Consider the following 19,757-nt stretch of genomic DNA (forward strand, 5'->3'; position numbering starts at 1 on the left):
TTGGAGAAAGGTAATGGATTTCTTCTCTGTCCACCAGCCTCCTTTTTCCTAACTATTGCGTGGTTGAGCCATTTGAACGTCTGCGGGTAGAGAGTGCAGCCTAGCTCTTCTTTTCTCCCCGCCTGCCAGGGAGGCCTCGCCTTGCAGTTAAGATCCAGGACTTGAAAGAACACCATCCTTTACCCACTGTAGTCTTTTCCCTTAGACATGTCAGACTTTTTCCTAAGGTCAGCAAATGCGGCTTCCTCCGGCCTGTCCTCTGGGCTTGCTTTTCTCAGCATTCAGTGTAACCAGTGGATCGGCTAGTTACCAGCTCCCCGCCCAGCTTATATGATTTTGTCAATAAAATTGGCTGATTGACCAAATGAGGATAAGCTCTGAGGAGGTCTGATCAACTGCTTAATGATTGGGCCATATCGACCAGGAATGGTTAATAGAGGTCCACAAGTTGACATTTCCCGGGGCTTCTGAGAAAAGTGTATCATTTGTAAAAGTGATGGAAAATTTAAGTCCCCTCAACGAACACAGGCCAGCCGTTGGCAAATTGAATAGAGACAGTAGTGTCTTCTGTTTGGGTCCTGGATAATTTTTGTAAACTTTTTCTTATGGCCAGATCTGTGCGTAGAAATGATTTGTGTGATATTAACACCCAAATCCACACAGCCACTGAGAAGTCACATCGCTGCCATGTTCCTACCTAACAGTCCCTCCTGAAGATTTCTAGGCAGCCAGCTAGGAAGGTTACCTAGTGGCTCTGGTTAGTCTTCCTTTTTTTAACATAAACTGGGAAAGAAGTTAATATTTTCTTTCTTTCTTTCTTTCTTTTTTCTTTTTTTTATTTGACGGACAGAGATCACAAGTAGGCAGAGAGGTAGGCAGAGAGAGAGGAGGAAGCAGGCTCCCTGCTGAGCAGAGAGCCCGAGATGCAGGGCTCAATCCCAGGACCTTGGGATCATGACCTGAGCCGAAGGCAGAGGCTTTAACCCACTGAGTCACCCAGGCGCCCCAATATCTTCTTATTTTTAAAAATTCAATAATTTTTAATTATTTCAGAATTATTATCAGGAGCTCCTAGGTGGCTCAGTAGGTTAGGAAGCTGACTCTTGATTTGGGCTGAGGTCATGAGCTCAGGCTCATGGAATAGAGCCCCATGTCAGGCTCTGTGCTGAGGCATGGAGCCTGCTTGAGATTCTCTCTCTCTCCCTCTTCCCCCTCCCCCCTACTCACTCTGGCTTCCTCTCTCTCTCTCTCAGTATTCAGTATTCATGGAAATGGAATTCAGTATTCAGTATTCATGGAAATGGAAGTTTCCTGAAAGCTGATCACTAATGCTGAGTATCCATAGCACTCGGGGCGGTCAGTGCCAACCTGACCACAGCCTTGGCAAGGATTCCACATGCTCCTCTCCTTTCTGTGGAGAAGGCAGGAAACCAAAGTACAGAATTCCTTCAGTTTGTGGGGAGAAAACTGACCTACATTTTTTCATAAAGCAAAACTTCTTTTTAACATCCTTCTATCAAAAGGAGATCATCTCGGTTTGACTCAATGTTCTTATCAATTGCAAAATGAGTTTGGCTCAATTCCAAGCTTTTCTAATTTTAATAAGGAAGCCCGCTGTGTGTCTAGGATGTCTTAACGGAAGCCCAAAGGGGTCTGTGCCACCCATAAGCCCCCTCTTATCTAAACAGGGTCCTAGCCGCTGGTGCAGAGTCTCTCCATGGAGAGGAGGGAGGGCAGCCTGAGGCAGACCCCTTCCCTCACCCGTAGGTGTCTTCGGAAACTTGGGCCCCAAGGCTCCCTCCGTCTCCTTGGGACCAGCCGGATGCTGTGGGAACCCAGACCCCACAGTGAGTAAGAGAAAAGGACAAGTGCCAGGTTAGCTTTCCTGCAAGATCAGAACTACCCCAGGCAGTGAAACCAGCGCAGAGAAAGCGAGTGGAAGTCCTTAGGACAAGAATTAGCTTCAAGAAGGATGTTTGTGTTGGTCTCGAGCTTTGGACAGTACCAGGGAAGATGCAAATGTGGAGAAGGCTGCTCTGGGCTGCAGAGACGCCACAGAGCTCACCAGGCAGAAAGGCCAGAGTGGAAGATGTCCGGAGGGGGGCGGAGGAAGTGAGAATCTTGGGCCCTCCACAGAAAGGAGGCAGCAAAGGGAGCATTGGGCAACTGAGGTGCAGTCTGGATTGGGGAGAAACCTGATCTGGAAAGAGACTCTGAGTGTGCGCCCTCAAGCTGTCAGCTCCCCACCGCTACTTGCCCTGAGCTCCCCCTCCTTACCCCCAGCCTGCAGATGAGGGACACACAGGAGCTCCATCACCCACAGGCCAGGGCGGAGAGGGAGCTGACCATGGCTTTCCAGTCCCCATGCCGAAGAAGGGGTCAGCATAGGAGATGCCCAGCTGGGTGCCCGTGCCATTAGGGCTGGCGGCTGGCGTTGTCCTTCCTATGTGGAATGGAGAAGGAAAAGGGATGCACGCTTGTTTCATTCTTTCCCATAATGGGATTGAACTGGCCTTCTTTGAATAAAAATATTAGCCCCTGCTGGAGGGAATCAGGACTCAGATAGCCTGCTATTGGGATGCTTTCACCCACCTGAGATACTCTTGCCTGGGTAGGGTGTTTAAATTAACATTCTCAGCAGCCTTCAACAACAACAAATCAGCTTTGGAAATTTTCAGGGAACAAACCTCGCTCCAGCTTAACACGTGTGTTTGGTTTGGTTTGGTCACAGGGCACGTGGATTTTTAGCAAGTAGATTATAATGCCTGCCTTTAAAAATCTCCCCTAAAAAGTATAGCCTCCTGTACATTAGAGAAAAGAGAAATCCGAATAGCTTTCATCTTAAGCTGATGCCCACATGAAAACTCGGGCCACAGGGCCATTCATCTGAGGGGTGGCTGGCGAGTTTGAGGGGCATTGTGTTCTGTGATGGGAGAATATTACTCTGTTTCGGAGAGAAATGCTGGAATATAGGGTTATTAAAAATTTTTTTTTTATAAAATTGTTACACAGCCCCATTTTCTCTGCAAGTCAATTTCCTAAAATGTTAATTTGCCCATGGTTCAGAGGGCGGGAGGGATGTATAGGTAGAGCATAGGAGATTTTTAGGGCCGTGAAACTCTTCGGTATGACACTGCCATGGTGGCTATATGACAGGACACATTTGTCAAACCCACAGAATGTGCACCAGGACAGACAAATGAACCTCAGTCTAAACTACAGACTTTAGTTAAGAATAATGTATCAGTAATGAATGACTGGGTGGCTCAGTCATTCAGCGTCTGCCTTCCGCTCAGGTCATGATCCCAGGGCCCTGGGACTGAGCCCTGCATCAGGATCCCTGCTCGGCGGGAAGCCTGCTTCTCCCTCTCCCACCCGCCCTGCTTATGTCCCCTCTCTCGCTGTCTCTCTCTCTCTCTGTCTCTGTCACATAAATAAAATCTAAAAAAAAAAAGAAAAGAAAAGAAACAATGTATCAATACTGGTTCATCAACTGGAAGGAATTGGAACAAATGTGCCTTACCCATCATGCAAGGGGTTAAGAGGAGAAACCGAGGGTGGGGCCAATGTATGGGAACTCTGCATTTCTGCTCTCATTTTTTCTGTACACCTAAATCTGCTCTAAAAATAAAACGTATTCATTAAAACAAGTTAATTTGCCAGAAGCAAACAAGGTCTGGGGGAGTATGGAAGTAGCTTATGGAGAGAGACAGAGCTACTTGTGGCTATGAATGTAAAATGACCTAGCACCACAGCCCTAGCGTGAACAAAGGGATGGGGTCTTCGTCATAGTGGCTGCTCTGAGGTCATCTGGTGAGCTCTTAAAAATCACTACCAGAAGAAGCAGTTTCTGTAAGAACTGGGGAGGAAGCTTGCAAATGAGATTCTTCTCTGGGTAGATTTTTTAGTACATTTTTTCCTCTCTTAATCAAAGGGACCCAGTCCTTTTCGCCACTGTCTAAAACACTTTATATCTAACGCCTGCCCTACAAAATAGCAGCTACTTCATCTGACAAAGGAGATGTTGCTAATTATGTATCCACTCAAGAGCCCCACCTGAGTCCTAATTTAAATAGAGTAGATAGAGTCCATCTTGGAAACTGCAGATTATCTGCTAGTCATTTTCTTCTTAAATCCCATTCATTTCTACATTCCATCTGATCAGAGTTGACATCACAATAGATGACCTTCCATGATCTCAGGGTTCTGTGATCGAGTCCCACATCTGGTATCCTGCTTGGTGGGGAGTCTGCTTCTCCCTCTGCCCCTTTCTCCCAGGCTTGTGCTCTCTCTCTCTCAAATAAATAAATAAAATCTTAAAAAAAAAAAAAAAGGAATGGATGACCTTCCAGTGGGACTTCTGTTCAGGGGTTCACCCGCGTCTAAAATCGTTGTTTTAACCCCAGGCTAAGGATGTCAATTCATGCATCTTTAGCTTGATCCGGGTGGCAGGCTGTGAGCAATCTGACAGCGCAGACAGGTGTGCAGAAGCTGGTCTCCACGCAAGGTAGGGGCCCACACACTCCTCTTGCTGGTGCACCAGCTCTCCCCCCTTCCCCCATGCTGCAGGAACCTTAGCATTTCATGGCCCCATATCCAGTGCATGAAGCTGCACTCAAACTGAGAAGGAGCCTTTGGAAGTCAGCCGACTGGTTTGGCTTCTAGGGTGTCTCTTTTCATTACTACACCTTGCTTTAACGGAACCCAGGATTTCTTTCTCGAGAGAGAAAGAAAAGCCATAGAGACTTCTATAAACCTTTCTCTTTAATAAGTAAAAATGGCTGCCACGGATGAATTCCAGGAATATAGGTAACAAATAGTTCACTACAGGGATTGTCACCTTCTGGACCAGGGTCCCAAATTGTTTTCTGATGGGAGACAATGGTAGGAAGTGTAAGAGAAGTAAGATTTCAGGTCTCCCAGATCACTGGTCTGCAAGCCGTTCAAGGTACTGTGATAAGACTAGAAGTCATCAAATGCCCAGGTGCCCTTTCTGCTGCACACTGGTGTGAGAGGCATGGAGAGTTTCAAAGGCAGCAAAGAAAAACTTTGCAAAAAATACTCGACTTCCTCTAAGTGCCTCCCCTCCGTCCTCCTCCCCGCCCCCACCATCCTCCCTACCGCCAGGGACTGTGCAGAGGGGCTTAGCAACTACATTTTCGGAAGATGAAGGATCATGGGTTTCTCCAGCCAGCAGTGCTCGGCTCTGCAGAGAGAGGCTAAGGGAATGTGGGCATTAGACGGTGGGTGGGCTGGGATCTTCCGGAAGTGGAGTTTCCCCAGAGTTCTCCCTATGAAGCAGACAGAGGGGGAGGGCATGGAGCAAAGATGTTGTGTGGGACCTGGGTTATGGGCACAGGGCCGTGCCGGGCCGAGGAAGGCAGAGAGACTAAGGATGTGGCACCTAGAAGGATATGGCTGTAGACCCTGAGATCAAGAGGGTGGAAACACAGCCCCAAATTTAAAAGGGTTCATTGGTGGGTGCCTTGGTGGTGCCCTCACTTAAGCTTCTACCTCTCGATTTCAGCTCAGGTCATGATCTCAGGGCTCTGGGATCAAGTCTGAAGTCAGGATCCACACTCAGTGGGGAGTCAGCTTGAGATTCTCTCTCTGTCTCTCTCTCTCTCCCTCTGCCCCTCCCCCTGCTCTGGTCAATGGATAAATAAATAAATAAATAAAATATTTTAAAGATATACAAAGGAACCCATTGGTTGCTAACTTAGGAATTATGACAGTTTCAAGTTTGCACATCCACAATTCCCTGAAGTAGGGACCATCCAGGCAAGGCTATGCATTAGTGTCTGGACATAGGCTGTAATCGATATTTTGGTCCAGGAAGCTACTCTTCCAAGATGTGTCAAAACATCACCCCTCTGGGCTCATCCCCTCTGAGGTGGCTAGCCGGGCACCAATGCCATTGCTCCAGGAATTAGATGGAGGTTGGACGTTGGCCAGGGTTTGTAGGGGCCCAGAACCCTGGACAGAACTCCCATCAACTCAGCTCCACTTAATACAAATTAGGTGGCCTCGAGCAATTCCAGAGGCGAGCAGATTTCCTCCAGCAGATTTCCACAAAGTGCCCTTCCGACACCCTCAGCCTTGTTTGCTGCGGGGCTTAGCAAGACCATCCCAAAACCCTGGTTTCACGTATGTCTTTCTCTCTCTTCCCAGCAAGGCTCCCTTTATCATAATATCGCCTGTCTTGGGGCACTTTACCAAGTTGTCACCTCTTAATTTGGCAGAACTTGCCTCTGTCCTAATGGAAGACTGATCAGGGCCCGGCAGTATAGAATGTACTCGGGCGATGTGCGTTCATTCATTCGTGGAGCTCTGTGAGATACCTGTCGCTTGCAAGTGCTGAGCTAGATGGCCATGGAGTGACGACAGTGGCCCCCACTTACCGGAGGGAATATCTTCCAAGACCCCCCATGGATGCCTAAAGCCACGGGTGGTCCTGAGCCCTGCATACACTGGCTTTTTCTACACACACATACCTACGATAGAGTTTAATTTATAAACTAGGCACGGTAAGAGATTAACAGCAATGACAAATAATAACAGAACACTCACAGCCATCTACTTAATAAAAGGTATGTGCATGTGGTCTCTGTCGAAATATGATATCATGCTGTATTTGTCCTTCTTGTGCTGACGGGAGATGCCTGCATGACGAGGTGAAGGGAGGTGAACGGCGTGGGCATTGTGACGTAGTGTGAGGCTACTGCTGGCCTTCTGACGACATGTCGGGACGGGATCCCCTGCTTCCAGACCACAGCTCATCTTGTGGTGACTGAAACCACAGAAACTGAAATCACGGATATGGGGAGACTACTGTACACCATAGTCCGGACTGGACTCCTACCCCTGGAAGCATCCTTCCCGCCCATCCCGTCCTGAGCTCACCCCTTACCACCCCTCCTCTTCTCTCCACTCTGCCTTCCTGAGTGCTCTGCACATGCACTCCTGCCTCCAGAACTTTGCACCTGCTGTTCCCACTCTCTGGAAAGCTCTTCCCCCAGATCTCCGCGTGATTCCCTCTTGCCCTCCCCTCAGGTTTTTACTCCCTGAGCCTTCCTTTGCCCCCCCCACCACATCTTTGTCTGACTTGTGTTTTTCTCCTAAGCAGTTCTCATTATCTAACATGCTATATATTCACTCACTATTCATCAGTTGAATGGAAGCTTCCCAGTGGCAGGATGCATGTCTCTCTTGGTTCCTACTGCTTCCCCTGCACCCAGAACAGTGCTGGGCACTGGTGAATGTTCAATAAATATTAGTGGAATTAATAGTTGAAGGAATAACAACAAAGGAGGTAATTAAGCATGAAATTCGGTCACATTCTGGCCAAGGAAATAGGTGATAGGTAATAACTGATCTAGCTTAGTACCATGCTGAGCATAGCACAGACTTGTCATGATGCTTGTCCTTTGAGGCCTCAGTGGTCCCTGGGACTCATCACCTCTTCTCTAAGAATTAACTTTAAGTCTGGGAAAACAGAAGGTGCTCGTCTGCACGTGGGCCCCAGTTTTTTCTTCCCCTGTGTGCACACATGACATCCATTAGCCATAATGGGCATGACAAACACATCCAGAAAAGAGTGAAACCCACATGACCGGTGTGTCCCCAGCACTGAAGAAGTGAGGTTTCTGGTTCCCAGACACCTGGCATTAAAATAAAGTAAGAGTTAAAATACCAATAAATGTGCTTGGTCCTCCAAGAATGCATCAGATTTTCAGTGATCGCCTGGAAATAGAGGAGGGCCTTATTGTTCTCCAGGTAAGAAAGTATTTATTCAAACAGTTTTCAGTGAAGAGTTAGCCAATATAAACACCAAAAGAGCTGCTCTCCTAAAAAGAGATTCAATTAAGCATCAGTGCAATTGTACGGAGACCATGTTGAACACCGAGGTGGCCTGTTTTTCTGGTCATTATTAATCCTGAGATCTTAATGATGCACAACGTTTGTGTCATTGTCTACCCAAATGTAATTTGTTTATGCAGCAGTTCAGCTAATCCTGCAATCTGTTTTTCTCAAATGAGGGCAGATAATGGAGACACCGTTCTTTACAAGTCTTCAGGCTTTTAAATTCTGATAAAATCAGGATTCTTCGCTGGGTCTTGCCCCAGCTCTGAATTAAACCACTTTAAATGTAATTATGGGACCTGGCCTTACATCAGGAACATCCATTTAAAAAATTGATTGGCTAGGCTGTTCCACGAGGCATTTTATGAGCAAACGATTGCAAAGGGGCCAGAACTGTAATTTATAAAGGCAAAAAAGCAGGTAAATACTTTATTAGTGGTAATGAGAGGGTTTCCAGCTAACTGAATCTTTTCTTTCCTCCCTAGCTACTTCATGGAGCCATGGTGCATGGCCCTCTTTCACGATCGTTTTATTGATCTAAGGAAAGAGTTACGCCAGATCTTGACCTCCAAGGAGGTAAGAGTGATTAATAGATATGTGAGTTATTCCTTGAAAATTACAAGCAGTTTATAGTCGTTGATCATTTAGACTTTTCTCTACAGTCTCCTTTTTGGTTTTACTTTTAAAGCCAACAATACTTCCTATAAGCAAGCTAGGGAGTATGCGAACATCGTGATACTTCCGGAAAAGTGGATTATTTAAATCTTTTTGGGAGAGGCAGATTTCTTTCTCCTTTTTACACATAACTGTATTTCCATTATCAGCTAACAGTGTCCGCTGGAAACTGGGTCTGAGTTTTATCTACTTGTTCTCAAGAACGAACATTGAATTCCTTTAGTTTCTGCCCATACTTGCTAGCCATTCACTAAATGTGTGTGCTCACGTGTGCGTGTGTTGTTATACAAATGTAAAGGGAAGACATAAGACGTCCAAACACACCCCTTTAATATCCAAAACCTCTTTCTCAAAGTGATAATTGACTGGAAGTTAGGCTACATTTCCCAAAGTCTCCATGCTCAGCAAGAAATTTGACTCTGCAATGTCAATCATGAAATACTTGCAAAACTTCAAATTCAATTCTTTCATTCAACACGAGAGTCCTTACGGGAGCTGTGGAATGTTAGCATCTATGCTCAAAAAGTGGTCAGATATCCATCCTAGATTCTCCTTTGCTCCACTTGGACAAGGGTGGGGGCACAGCTTAGCTTAACCTCACTGTGTTTTATTGTCTTCATGGTCAAGTCCTGCGACTCTGTTATCACTTCCACTTGAGAGTACCTGTGCCCCTCGAAAGTCCCCATGGTGAGGGCCACCATCTTGGGCAGCACAGATCATGTGCCGAGCCCCAACCATATGAACCACCTCACTTAACCATAATGAGAGCCATTCAGGACACTCTACTGTTACAGTTTTGACTTTATCAATGAGGGGGTTAAAGCTGAAAGATTTTAAATGACCTGCTATGGGTTACACAGCTAGGCTGTGGCCAGCAAGTTTCAGACTCAAGGACCTCTTGGCCTGAAGCCAGGAATACGGGCAGTGAGCCATATGGACTAAACTGCTAGGCTTGGTATCTCCTCTTCATCGCCTGCCCCCTTTTCAGTTTTATGCCTGGGGTCCAAGATGGGAAATTGAAATAATTGTACTAATCCAAAGCAGATTCAAATTGGGGGAAATAGTTTTAAAGTATAAATCAAACTCAGTTGTCTTTAGGACCCACACAGATAGGAACCAGGCAGGTAAAGGTACATGAGGGAGGCCGAGGGGACTGTGACCATGCAAAGGTCATCCCCTGCTGAAGTCACTCAAATTTGAATAAATGCTACAGGTCCAACAGGTCCCCCACTTCATGCTAAAATTGAGGGAGTCAGCTGAGGTTGAAACATTAGCTCAAGTTGTGAGCCTGGTGTTTACTGAATTTCATTCAACTCCTTAGGCCCCTCTCTTGCTCTCAAAATGCATTCTGTGGTTCATTACTGCACCACAGCAAAGACTCATTAGTTTTCTAGTTATTCCATCAAAACTTGGTGCCTAAGTTTTTCTACACCCCCAGAATCGAGCTCCTCCGTTAATTCGCACAGAGCCAAGGAGTTTTAGAAGCCAAGCTTAAAAGGGAAGCTGTCCTCTCATTTTTCCAAGTAAACCACAAAACCCAACAATAGTCGCTTTTCATGGTCCTGACTGAGACCCCCTTAACCTTTTATCCAGAGACAGACATCTGCTCTGGGTCAGTTTGTTATGTGTGAAGTCAGCATGGACAACAGGCCCTTTCAGTAGACCAGAAGGGACCATGAACATTTGTGGAAGACACACTGAGGGCTCCCCCACCATTCTTGTGGCTTTTCTAGATTTCTGGGAAATGAAACTTCTGGAAGAAGAGCTTGCACTTCACCGAGGGCTTGCACTGCTTTCTGCATTTCCATTTGTCAAGCAGGCAAGGCCACAGGGAGAGGTGGTGCCCGCAATGGTGTCTGCCTCTAGCTCAGATCTGTCTCTGCGGAGGAGAGATGACCTGTTCCCACCTCAGAGAGCTGCGGAAGGAATGAAGGAGGGAACACATGCAAGTAAATGTCACAGAAGAACGTCTCCCAGGAATTGCTGGACCCCACAAGTAATGGCAGTGGAGACCGGCTGACAGTGGAAAGAGGGCTCAGATAAGCAGATAAGCAGACATGCAGGAGTTCATTTAAGAGTCTTGCAATAGGGGGCACCTGGGTGGCTTAGTGGGTTGGGCTTCTGCCTTTGGCTCGGGTCATGGTCCCGGGGTCCTGGTATCGAGCCCCACATCAGGCTCTCTGCTCTGCGGGGAGCCTGCCTCCCTTCCTTTCTCATTGCCTGCCTCTCTGCCTACTTGTGATCTCTGTCAAATAAATAAATAAATAAATAATCTTAAAAATAAAAAAGGAGTCTGGCAATAGGAAAAGAAAGAGCTAGCCTTCACTAAAGAATGATGGTAATTCTTATTCTCAAATATTGAGATGAACGTGACCCACTTTCACTTTCTTGGCTTTAGGAAAGTACAGGAGTCCAGTCCCATCAACTATGATATCCTATAGCTCTCCCTCTACATGAAGAAAAGGGAGTAAAAGACTATTATCTTTGACTGTTTTATTTTATTTTAAAAACAAGCTCATTGTAAGACTTCACAAATCCTTTCATGGAAGTAAAGAGGAACAGATTATAAATCCACTGGGACTGCTTTTAGCAGTGGCTTAAGCCAAAGAATCACTGACCAACATGAAATTTTGTATAGTCAAGATCATTCCTCAAAAAGATAACAATTATAGAAACAATTATAAAAATATATACACCTAACAACAAAATCCATATATATATATATAGAGAGAGAGAGAGAGAGAGAGAGAGAGAGAGAGAACTGTTGATAGGAATCAAGGAAGAAGTGGTTCTAAATTAAGGGCTGGGGAATTCCATATCTCACTTTCAATAATGGATAGAACAACCAGATAGAAGATCAATAAGAAAATAGGGCACTTAGACAACACTATAAACCAAATAGACCTAATAGACACACACAAAACACTTTACTCAACAACAGCAGAATGCACATTGTTCTTAAGCATACATGGGGCATTCCCCAAGACAGGCCATATGTTGGGCCACAAAACAAGTGTCAATAAATTTTCAAAGACTTAAATCATACAAAGTATATTCTCCAACTGCAATGGAATAAAACTGGAAATCAAAAACAGAAGGAAATAATTCCACAAAATTGTTGAAATTAAACACAGACTCTTAAGCAACTTCTTTGATTTTAAAGAAGAAATCAATGAGATATTAGAAATACTTAGAAACAGGGCACCTAGGTAGCTCAGTGGGTTAAGCCTCTACCTTTGGCTCAGGTCATGATCTCAGGGTCCTGGGATCGAGCCCCGCATTGGGCTCTCTGCTCAGCAGGGAGCCTGCTTCCCCCTCCCCTCTGCCTGCCTCTCTGCCTAGTTGTGATCTTTCTCTCTTTGTCAAATAAATAAATAAATCATTTTTTGAAAAAGAAATACTTAGAAACAAGTGAAAACAAAATCACAACGTACCAAAACTAATAGGATATAGCTAAAGCCACTTTCAGAGGGAAATTTGTAGTTATAAATACCTGGAGTTGTATAAAGGAAATATCTCAAATCACTAACGGAATTTTATACCTTAAGGGACCAAACTAAACCCCATGCTAGCAGAAAGAAGGGAATTATAAAAATTAGAGTAGAGATAAGTGAAATAGGGAGTAGAAAACCAACAGAGAAAATCGGTGAAATCAAAAGATAGTTCTTTGAGGGGCGCCTGGGTGGCTCAGTGGGTTAAGCCGCTGCCTTCAGCTCAGGTCATGATCTCAGGTTCCTGGGATCGAGTCCCGCATCGGGCTCTCTGCTCGGCAGGGAGCCTGCTTCCCTCTCTCTCTCTCTGCCTGCCTCTCTGTCTAGTTGTGATCTCTCTCTGTCAAATAAATAAATAAATCTTTAAAAAAAAAAAAAAAGATAGTTCTTTGAAAAGATCAACATAATTAACAAACCTTTAGCTAGACTAAGGATAAAGATTCCAATTATTAAAATCAGAAATCAAAGTGGAAGGGATGCCTGGGTGGCGCAGTCAGTTAAGTATCTCATTCTTGATTTCAGCTCAGGTCATGATCTCAGGGTTGTGAGAGCAAGTTCCAAGTTGTGCTCCACACTGGGCATGGAGCTTGCTTAAGATTCTCCCTCTCCATCTCTTAAAGAGAAAGAAGAAGAAAGGAAAGTGGGAACATTTCCGCTGATCTTACAGAAATAACAAAGGATTATAAGAGAATGCTAGGAACAATTGTATGCCAAGCAACTAAATAACCTGGAGGAAATGGACAAATTTCTAGGAACATACAAACCACAAAACTGATGCAAAGAAATGTTAAAAATCTCAACAGACCTATAGTAAGTAAAAGTATTGACTCAATCAAAAACCTCATGGAAAAAAAAAAAAAGTTCAAGATTAGGTGCTTTGCTGGCAAATTCTACCAAACATTTAAAGAATTAACAGGGGCGCCTGGGTGGCTCAGTGGGTTAAAGCCTCTGCCTTCTGCTAGGGTCATGATCCCAGGGTCCTGAGACCAAGCCCCACATCAGACTCTCTGCTCAGCAGGGAGCCTGCTTCCCTCCTCTCTCTTTGCCAGCCTCTCTGTCTGCTTGTGATCTCTCTGTCAAATAAATAAATTAAATCTTAAAAAAAAAAAATTAACAGTTATCCTTGTCTAACATCTAAAAAAAAAAGGAAAGGAATACTTTCCAGCCCATTCTTTGAGGCCAGCATTATCCTGATACCAAAGCCAAAGACATCAAAGGGGAAGAGAACTACAGACCAATATCCCTTATGAATTTAGACTCAAAAATCTTCAACAGAATACTAGCCAACTAAATCCAGCAGTATATCAAAAGGATTATACACCATGGGCAAATGAGATTTACCCCAAGAATGTAAGAGTGGCTCACCATATAAAAATCAATCAGTGTAATACACCACAGTAATAGAATGAGGAGAGAAAAAAAAATGCTGTTATCTCCATTGATACAGAAAAAACATTTGACTAAATCAAACATTCTTTCATGGTAAAACACACACACACACACACACACACACACACCCCTAGGAATAAAAGAGGACTGCTTCAACCTGATAAAAAGGTATTTATGAAAAACCTACAGCTAAAATCACACTCAGTGAAAGACTGAAAGCTTTAGCTCTGGGGTCTGGGACAAGACAAGAAGGCCTGCTTTGACCATTTACATTTAACTTTGTACTGGAAATTCTAGCCAGAGCAATTAGGTAGGAAAAAGAATCAAAAGACATCCACATTGGAAAGGAAGAAGTAAAACCATATTCTGAGATGCCATGATCTCATATGTAGAAAATCTGAAAGAATCCGCAAAATACTAGAGCTAATAAATGAATTCAGCAAAGCTACAGGATACAACACCAACCCACAATCATCAGTTGTCTACATTAGCAATGAATAATGCAAGAGTGGAATTAAGAAGACAATTCTATGTACAATAGCATCAAAAAGAATAAAATACTTGGGGATAAATTTAAACAGGAGGTGTAAGTTTTATACACTGAAAACCTCAAAAACATTTCTTTTTCTTGTTTTTTTAAGTGGTTTTTTTGTTTGTTTGTTTGTTTTTGTTTTTTGTTTTATTTGACAGACAAAGATCACAAGTAGGCAGAGAGGCAGGCAGAGAGAGGAAGCAGGCTCCCTGGCTGAGCAGAGAGCCCAATGTGGGGCTCGATCCCACAATCCTGGTATCTTGACCTGAGCTGAAGGCAGAGGCTTTAACCCACTGAGCCACCCAGGCACCCCTCAAAAACATTTCTGAAAGAAATTAAAGCAGAACTAAATAAATGGAAAGACATTTGTGTTCATGAATTGGAGACTTAATATAGTTAAAATGGCCACACTCCCCAAAGCAATGTATACGTTTAATGCAATCCTATCAATGTCCCAATGACATCTTTTGCAGAAATGGAAAAATTCAGAGGAAATACAACAGACTCCAAATAACTAAAACAATCTTGGGAATTAAAAAAAGCTGAAGGACTTACACTTTGCAATTTGAAAACTTACTATAATTCAGCAGTAACCAGGACAGCATGGTACTTACATAAGGACAGATATATAGGCAATGGAATAAAATGGATAATCCAGAAGTAAAACCATTTACATGGAAAGATTTATATCATTGATCATTAGGGAAATGCAAATCAGAACTACAGTGAGTTACCACTTCACACCCACTCGGATGGTTATTGTTTAAAAAAAAAAGAAAAGGAAATAACAAGTGTTGACAAGAAATAATCATACTGAGGAGGGGAGATGGTCACACTGAGGGGAGAGATGGTCACATGATGGGGAGACGGTCACACAGAGAGGACACACTATGAAAGACAAATGCACAAAAGATCTGTTTATAATTTAGAGCAGTATTTGCCTTAGATAAAAGCTCCATTTTGTGATTTTATAGTATTTACCCCATGGTCAGAAAAGCACCATATACCATGAGACCCAAATCTTCTATAATTTTTGTAAAGTCATATTTGCTTAATACAATTCTCTGAAAAACTAAGGAATCATGTGGATCATGAATCATGCTTGGGGTCATTCTGGCAGCCCTCAAATGTTTCAACCCCCCTAATATTAAGTCCTGGGCATCGGGTTCCTTTTTCTATGTCACTGTTTTGCTGAGCTGATACAAATTTGAAGTCCTCTGAGCCCCACTGACTGTTCTTCCAGGTGAAGTATGTGTAATCTCCAACACCTTGTAGGGTCTCACTTAAATAATCCAATGATAACTGTTTTGCTTCCATATCTTTTGAACCTATTTTCCTATCTATAAAATTCTTACTATTAATAAATTAGTATCCATTAGAACTTTTCAAGTCATGTACTTTTTTCTTGTTCAAAAGAAAAATTATTGGAAGTTCAAGCAAATGTACCATGAAAGTCCCCGTGACTCTTCTGTTGGGGTAATTGGAATTCCTGTGGTGTTCAAAACGCATACAGCTCAAAGCTTGGTGACGTACATAACCTCTTATCAATGGGCAGTGTCCGATGAAGCAAATAGGGTACAATGTTAGCTGTGGAATCCAATGGTGTGTGTGCAGTGGTGCTAAGTGTACAATTCAGTCAACATGCCTCTGTTTGAATATTTTTATAATAAAATGTCGGGAAAACACCTACTATATTACAGATATGCACAGCATATCTCAACTTTAAATAACTATTCTTGCTGAGCCTTAGCTTTAAAGGCGTCAATGAAATTTGACTTGACTAAGAATTTAAGGTTTTTTTAAGATTTTATTTATTTATTTGACACACAGAGAAAGAGATCACAAGTAGGCACGGAGGCAGGCAGAGAGAGAGGGGGAAGTAGGCGCCCCACTGAGCAGAGAGCCCCATCCCAGGACCCTGAGATCATGATCTGAGCCGAAGGCAGAGGCTTAACCCACTGAGCCACCCAGGAGCCCTGAATTTTAGCACTTTTAAATCCTATTTCTTGAGAGAACTGTAACCACATGAAACTTCTAGAAGTTTTCATGTAAAAATGTTTAATCACTTCCTTTCTTTTTAAAACAAGTGTGATCTATAGATAATTTTTATCTGAATATTAAGAACTTGACATTACTATTCTTGCTAAACCTTGAGAACATTACGCCAAGTGAAATAGGCCAGTCAGAAGGAGACAAATGCTGTTTGATCCCACTGACATGAAGTACCCAGAGTAGTAGATTCACAGACAGAAAGTAGGATTACATGGCACAATTCTGCTTTCTTCATAATTGGATGACTTTCTTTTATGTGTATCCTGGGTTACTATTTAAATAAATTAACCTTTATATTATTTTTTAAAAATGGGCTAAAGCGGTAAATCTTATGTGTATTTTGCCACAATTAAAAATGAAAAATTTAGAAACCTTGGGGGAGGGGTGGGGAAGACCGTCCTTGGGAAGATGAGTGCTTTTTTTTTCATTTTAGTGAAACTGCCCTCTTACTGTCCAAGTAATTTCTGTTATCTTGCCTCTTCCTGTGTTTTCCAGGAGGAAGACCTTCCCTCCATAGAACAGTTAGCCCGGCAAATAGAAGATGAGGAAATTAACCTGAAGGAGAAGCCCCGGAATTATCTCAAAAGAGTCTACCAGGAAACCATCTACAAGTCATTGGTGGAGAAGAGCATTCTTGACTACCTGCACTATAACCACTACCATCTGCCCATGTACGCGTGGCCAGGCATCATTTAGGTGTGGCCACGTCTCCACTTTGTTGTGTTCCCACGTGGAGTTCGGCGAAGTGCTCGGTGTAAAGAGGAAACCTCTCTGAAGCCTGGCTTGACAACCAAGCACCACCGTGCTTTTGTGACTTCTTTTTTCACCTCCACAAACGCCTGTAGTTTCTTATCATTCCAGTAGGTGGCGCACGGCCGTGGGTCTCTATTCAATTGGGGCAGGGAGATGCTTTTGAACATCAGGCTAGTTCCGGTGCAGAATAATCCATTTCAGCAATAAAATGGGATACACTGTGCAAGACTTGTTTTTACGTTGGGTGTGATTCTGATAGATTTCCCTAAATTCCCTGCCGCCAGTGTTCTCAGTTCTTCACCTGTTTACCCAGTACTACTCCTTGGTGATTAAAAAAAAAATAATAAGAAAAGAAAAGAAAACCATGAGCCCAGTATGGAAAATCGGTGAAACAGACGATGAGGAATTAGCCCTGTAATCCAACGTCATAAGAGCTGTTTATGTGAACTTTGAAAATGAGGCAGGTGGTATCACAATTTCTGTATTTTGACTTTGTAGGTTATGAGAATGAAAACTCTTAAGGTCACACAGGCTAACATGTTTTAACAGGTTTTAGATGAGAAAAATATTAGTGGGCAAACAACGCAGTTCATTTCCTTTAACCCTTAGCACTTGCTTTGCACCGGGACCTCTGGTACATGTCACCTGTAACATGGCTCCAAAACCCTCTTTCTTATAAATAAAGCAAATTTAGTGTCCACTAGAAAACATATGGATGCAGGAACAACAATAGTTTTCATTTATTTGGATCTCTTTTAATAGATAGTGTGACACAATTCACGACCGAATTTTTTGATCAACAGGGTTTGAAATCGTTTTCATGGATGCAATTCCGGTTTTTCAATTTTTTTTGTATTTATGTCAACATTCAGCCAAAGTTGGCACAATTACACTTGTCACTCAGCTATTAGGAGGGAAAATCATAGTTGGTGTTACAGAATTATACACCCCTTATCAAACTGATGCTTCTCAAAAAGACAATTGTTCTAGAACACTAGGTTTGATTTTTCTGAAGCAGGCAAAAGCAAGCAAAAAGTCCGCTAATCCTTCACACGTATGTTTTACACAAATGTGTGGGTCACTTGGAGGCCCAGCTTCGGCCACATACTGCAAACTGTGTAACTGAGAGAACAATCCCTACGGGTTGGCTCTTCAAACTGCAAACCAACACACGTGAAACCACATTTCAGGGGCCATCACATAAGTCAGCTTGAGGATCTATTCACCCACCCCTCCCACTCCCTTCCCGGAGAGGTCCTGGGTGAAACTCATCAGAAAAGGAGCGAGTTTCTGTGACAGGCCCTGGGACCCATGGGTGGAGATTAACAACCACCTCAAAAAGGATCAAGGGTTAGGATTTCTGCAACCAAGTTTTACCCTTGAAAGCCTTTTAGTCACACAAATGCGATCCCACATGACAATGCCGACCTTAAAATTGAATCACGCATTCATGTGACAGTAAGTTTTTCTTTGCTGCTTTTGAAAAAGTAGGCTGGGATTTGGAAAATGTGCAGAATGGGTTTTAGTCTACAAAATGTCTGAGGAGATCATTCTCACAACTGTCCCACATTCACAAAGTGAGTAATTTCCCAAGTCTGGGCAGGAACTTTGGCATCTCTGGGGGGACTTCAGCATTCTACCACCCAGGGACAACTTCGGTAAGAAGAATAGAAAAGAACCCAGGGGTCATTGATTTGGACCTGACACTAGCTATGTTAAGGGCTTCAAGAGAATAAAGGTATTTACTCCTCACTGATGATAAAGCCTTGCCAAGAAAGGGCTTCCGAGAGTACAATATTTGGACTTCAGTGTCGAGCAAAGATTCTGTAGAGACAGATGAATGCCTGAACTCCTTGAGTATTTCAGCATTTGCTGTTGACCTGGGGACATCTTGGGCTCAAATGAAGGCTGATCTTGGAATTCTATGATTTTGAACAAAGCACAGTAACAAGAAAACACCAAAGTCAGTTTCCCCAAGGCCTCTGACGCTGGTATGTGGGTGTGTGATAGAGGATACCCACCCCCTTCCAAAAATGGCTCCTTGTATTACACCCAAATATCACAGGAAGGCCAAAAGAAAGCTGGTAGGGGAAAGGGAGTACTGCATGGAGGAAAAAACGTAAAGCCAGCCAGTCAATATTTACTCTTAGAAGAAGTGTGTGTGTGTGTGTGTGTGAGAGAGAGAGAGAGAGAGAGAGAGAGAACCCAGCTCCGGGTGAGAGAGCGCTAGCTAAGAAGCAGGGAGAGGGGCTCGAAAGTGCCGCTTGTGAGGAGCTGTTGATTGTTTTCTGGTTGAGAGAAGAGGTGATGATAAGGCTGGGATGCGGCGAGCGCCGGGGACGGGGCCGCGAGCCGGCAGCTGTATGCTAATGCTCACAGAAACCAAGCCTCCGCATTCCCCATTAAAGCCGGCGGCCAGGAGGCCACACATCACTGAACAAATAGGCTTTCTCTAGACAAATAAAATAACACACGTTGGCCTGCGGGGAGGGGGGAGAGCCAGAGGGGGAGAAGGATGGGGGAAGAGGGAGGGAGGGGGGAAGGGAAAAGAGAAGGGGAGAGAAGAGTCGGGGAGGAAAGGGACGGTCGGGCCGACAGGAGGGGAGAGGAGAGAGAGCTAGAGAGAAGGATGGGGGGTGGGGGTGGGGAGAGGGAGCCGCAAGGGTAGAACCGGAGAGAAAAAAGGGGAGAGTCTAGGGAAGAGAAAGTTGAGGGTGCTAGACTGGAAGTGGAAGGCTGGAGACCGGCGGGGGGGGGGGGGGGGAGAGTCAGCATATGAGGGGAGGGAGGGGTGGAGAAAGAGGCAAGGGGAGTAGGAGAAGACGGAAAGGGGGGAATAAGAGGGACGGGAGTGGGGCAGAGGAGGAGGAAGGCCAGAGATAGGAGTCGCAGGCAGCGGGGCGCCGGGGTAGGAGAGGGATAGTGGGTGCAGGAAATGAACACTTACACCCAAACCCCAAAGAAGCCACAAGAAAAGGGGCACTGAGGCCAAGGCGAAGTTT

At 44.1% G+C, this 19,757-nt stretch overlaps 1 protein-coding gene across 4 annotated transcripts in view; it reads left to right on the forward strand.

The window, feature by feature from the left end:
* CFAP61 (cilia and flagella associated protein 61) overlaps positions 1 to 17,046 on the forward strand; it is a 275,799-nt gene extending 258,753 nt beyond the window's left edge. For all 4 annotated transcript variants that reach the window (XM_032859286.1, XM_032859289.1, XM_032859287.1 and 1 more), the window contains exons 26-27: positions 8,349 to 8,439; positions 16,498 to 17,046. In XM_032859286.1, coding sequence (XP_032715177.1) covers positions 8,349 to 8,439; positions 16,498 to 16,698 — 292 coding nt within the window. In that variant the 3' untranslated portion in view covers positions 16,699 to 17,046. The remainder of the gene's footprint in view (positions 1 to 8,348; positions 8,440 to 16,497) is intronic.
* Positions 17,047 to 19,757: the final 2,711 nt, after the last annotated feature.

This window comes from Lontra canadensis, unplaced genomic scaffold, assembly GCF_010015895.1.
Source record: "Lontra canadensis isolate GAN:19392208 unplaced genomic scaffold, GSC_riverotter_1.0 scaffold16, whole genome shotgun sequence".
NCBI lineage: Eukaryota > Metazoa > Chordata > Mammalia > Carnivora > Mustelidae > Lontra > Lontra canadensis.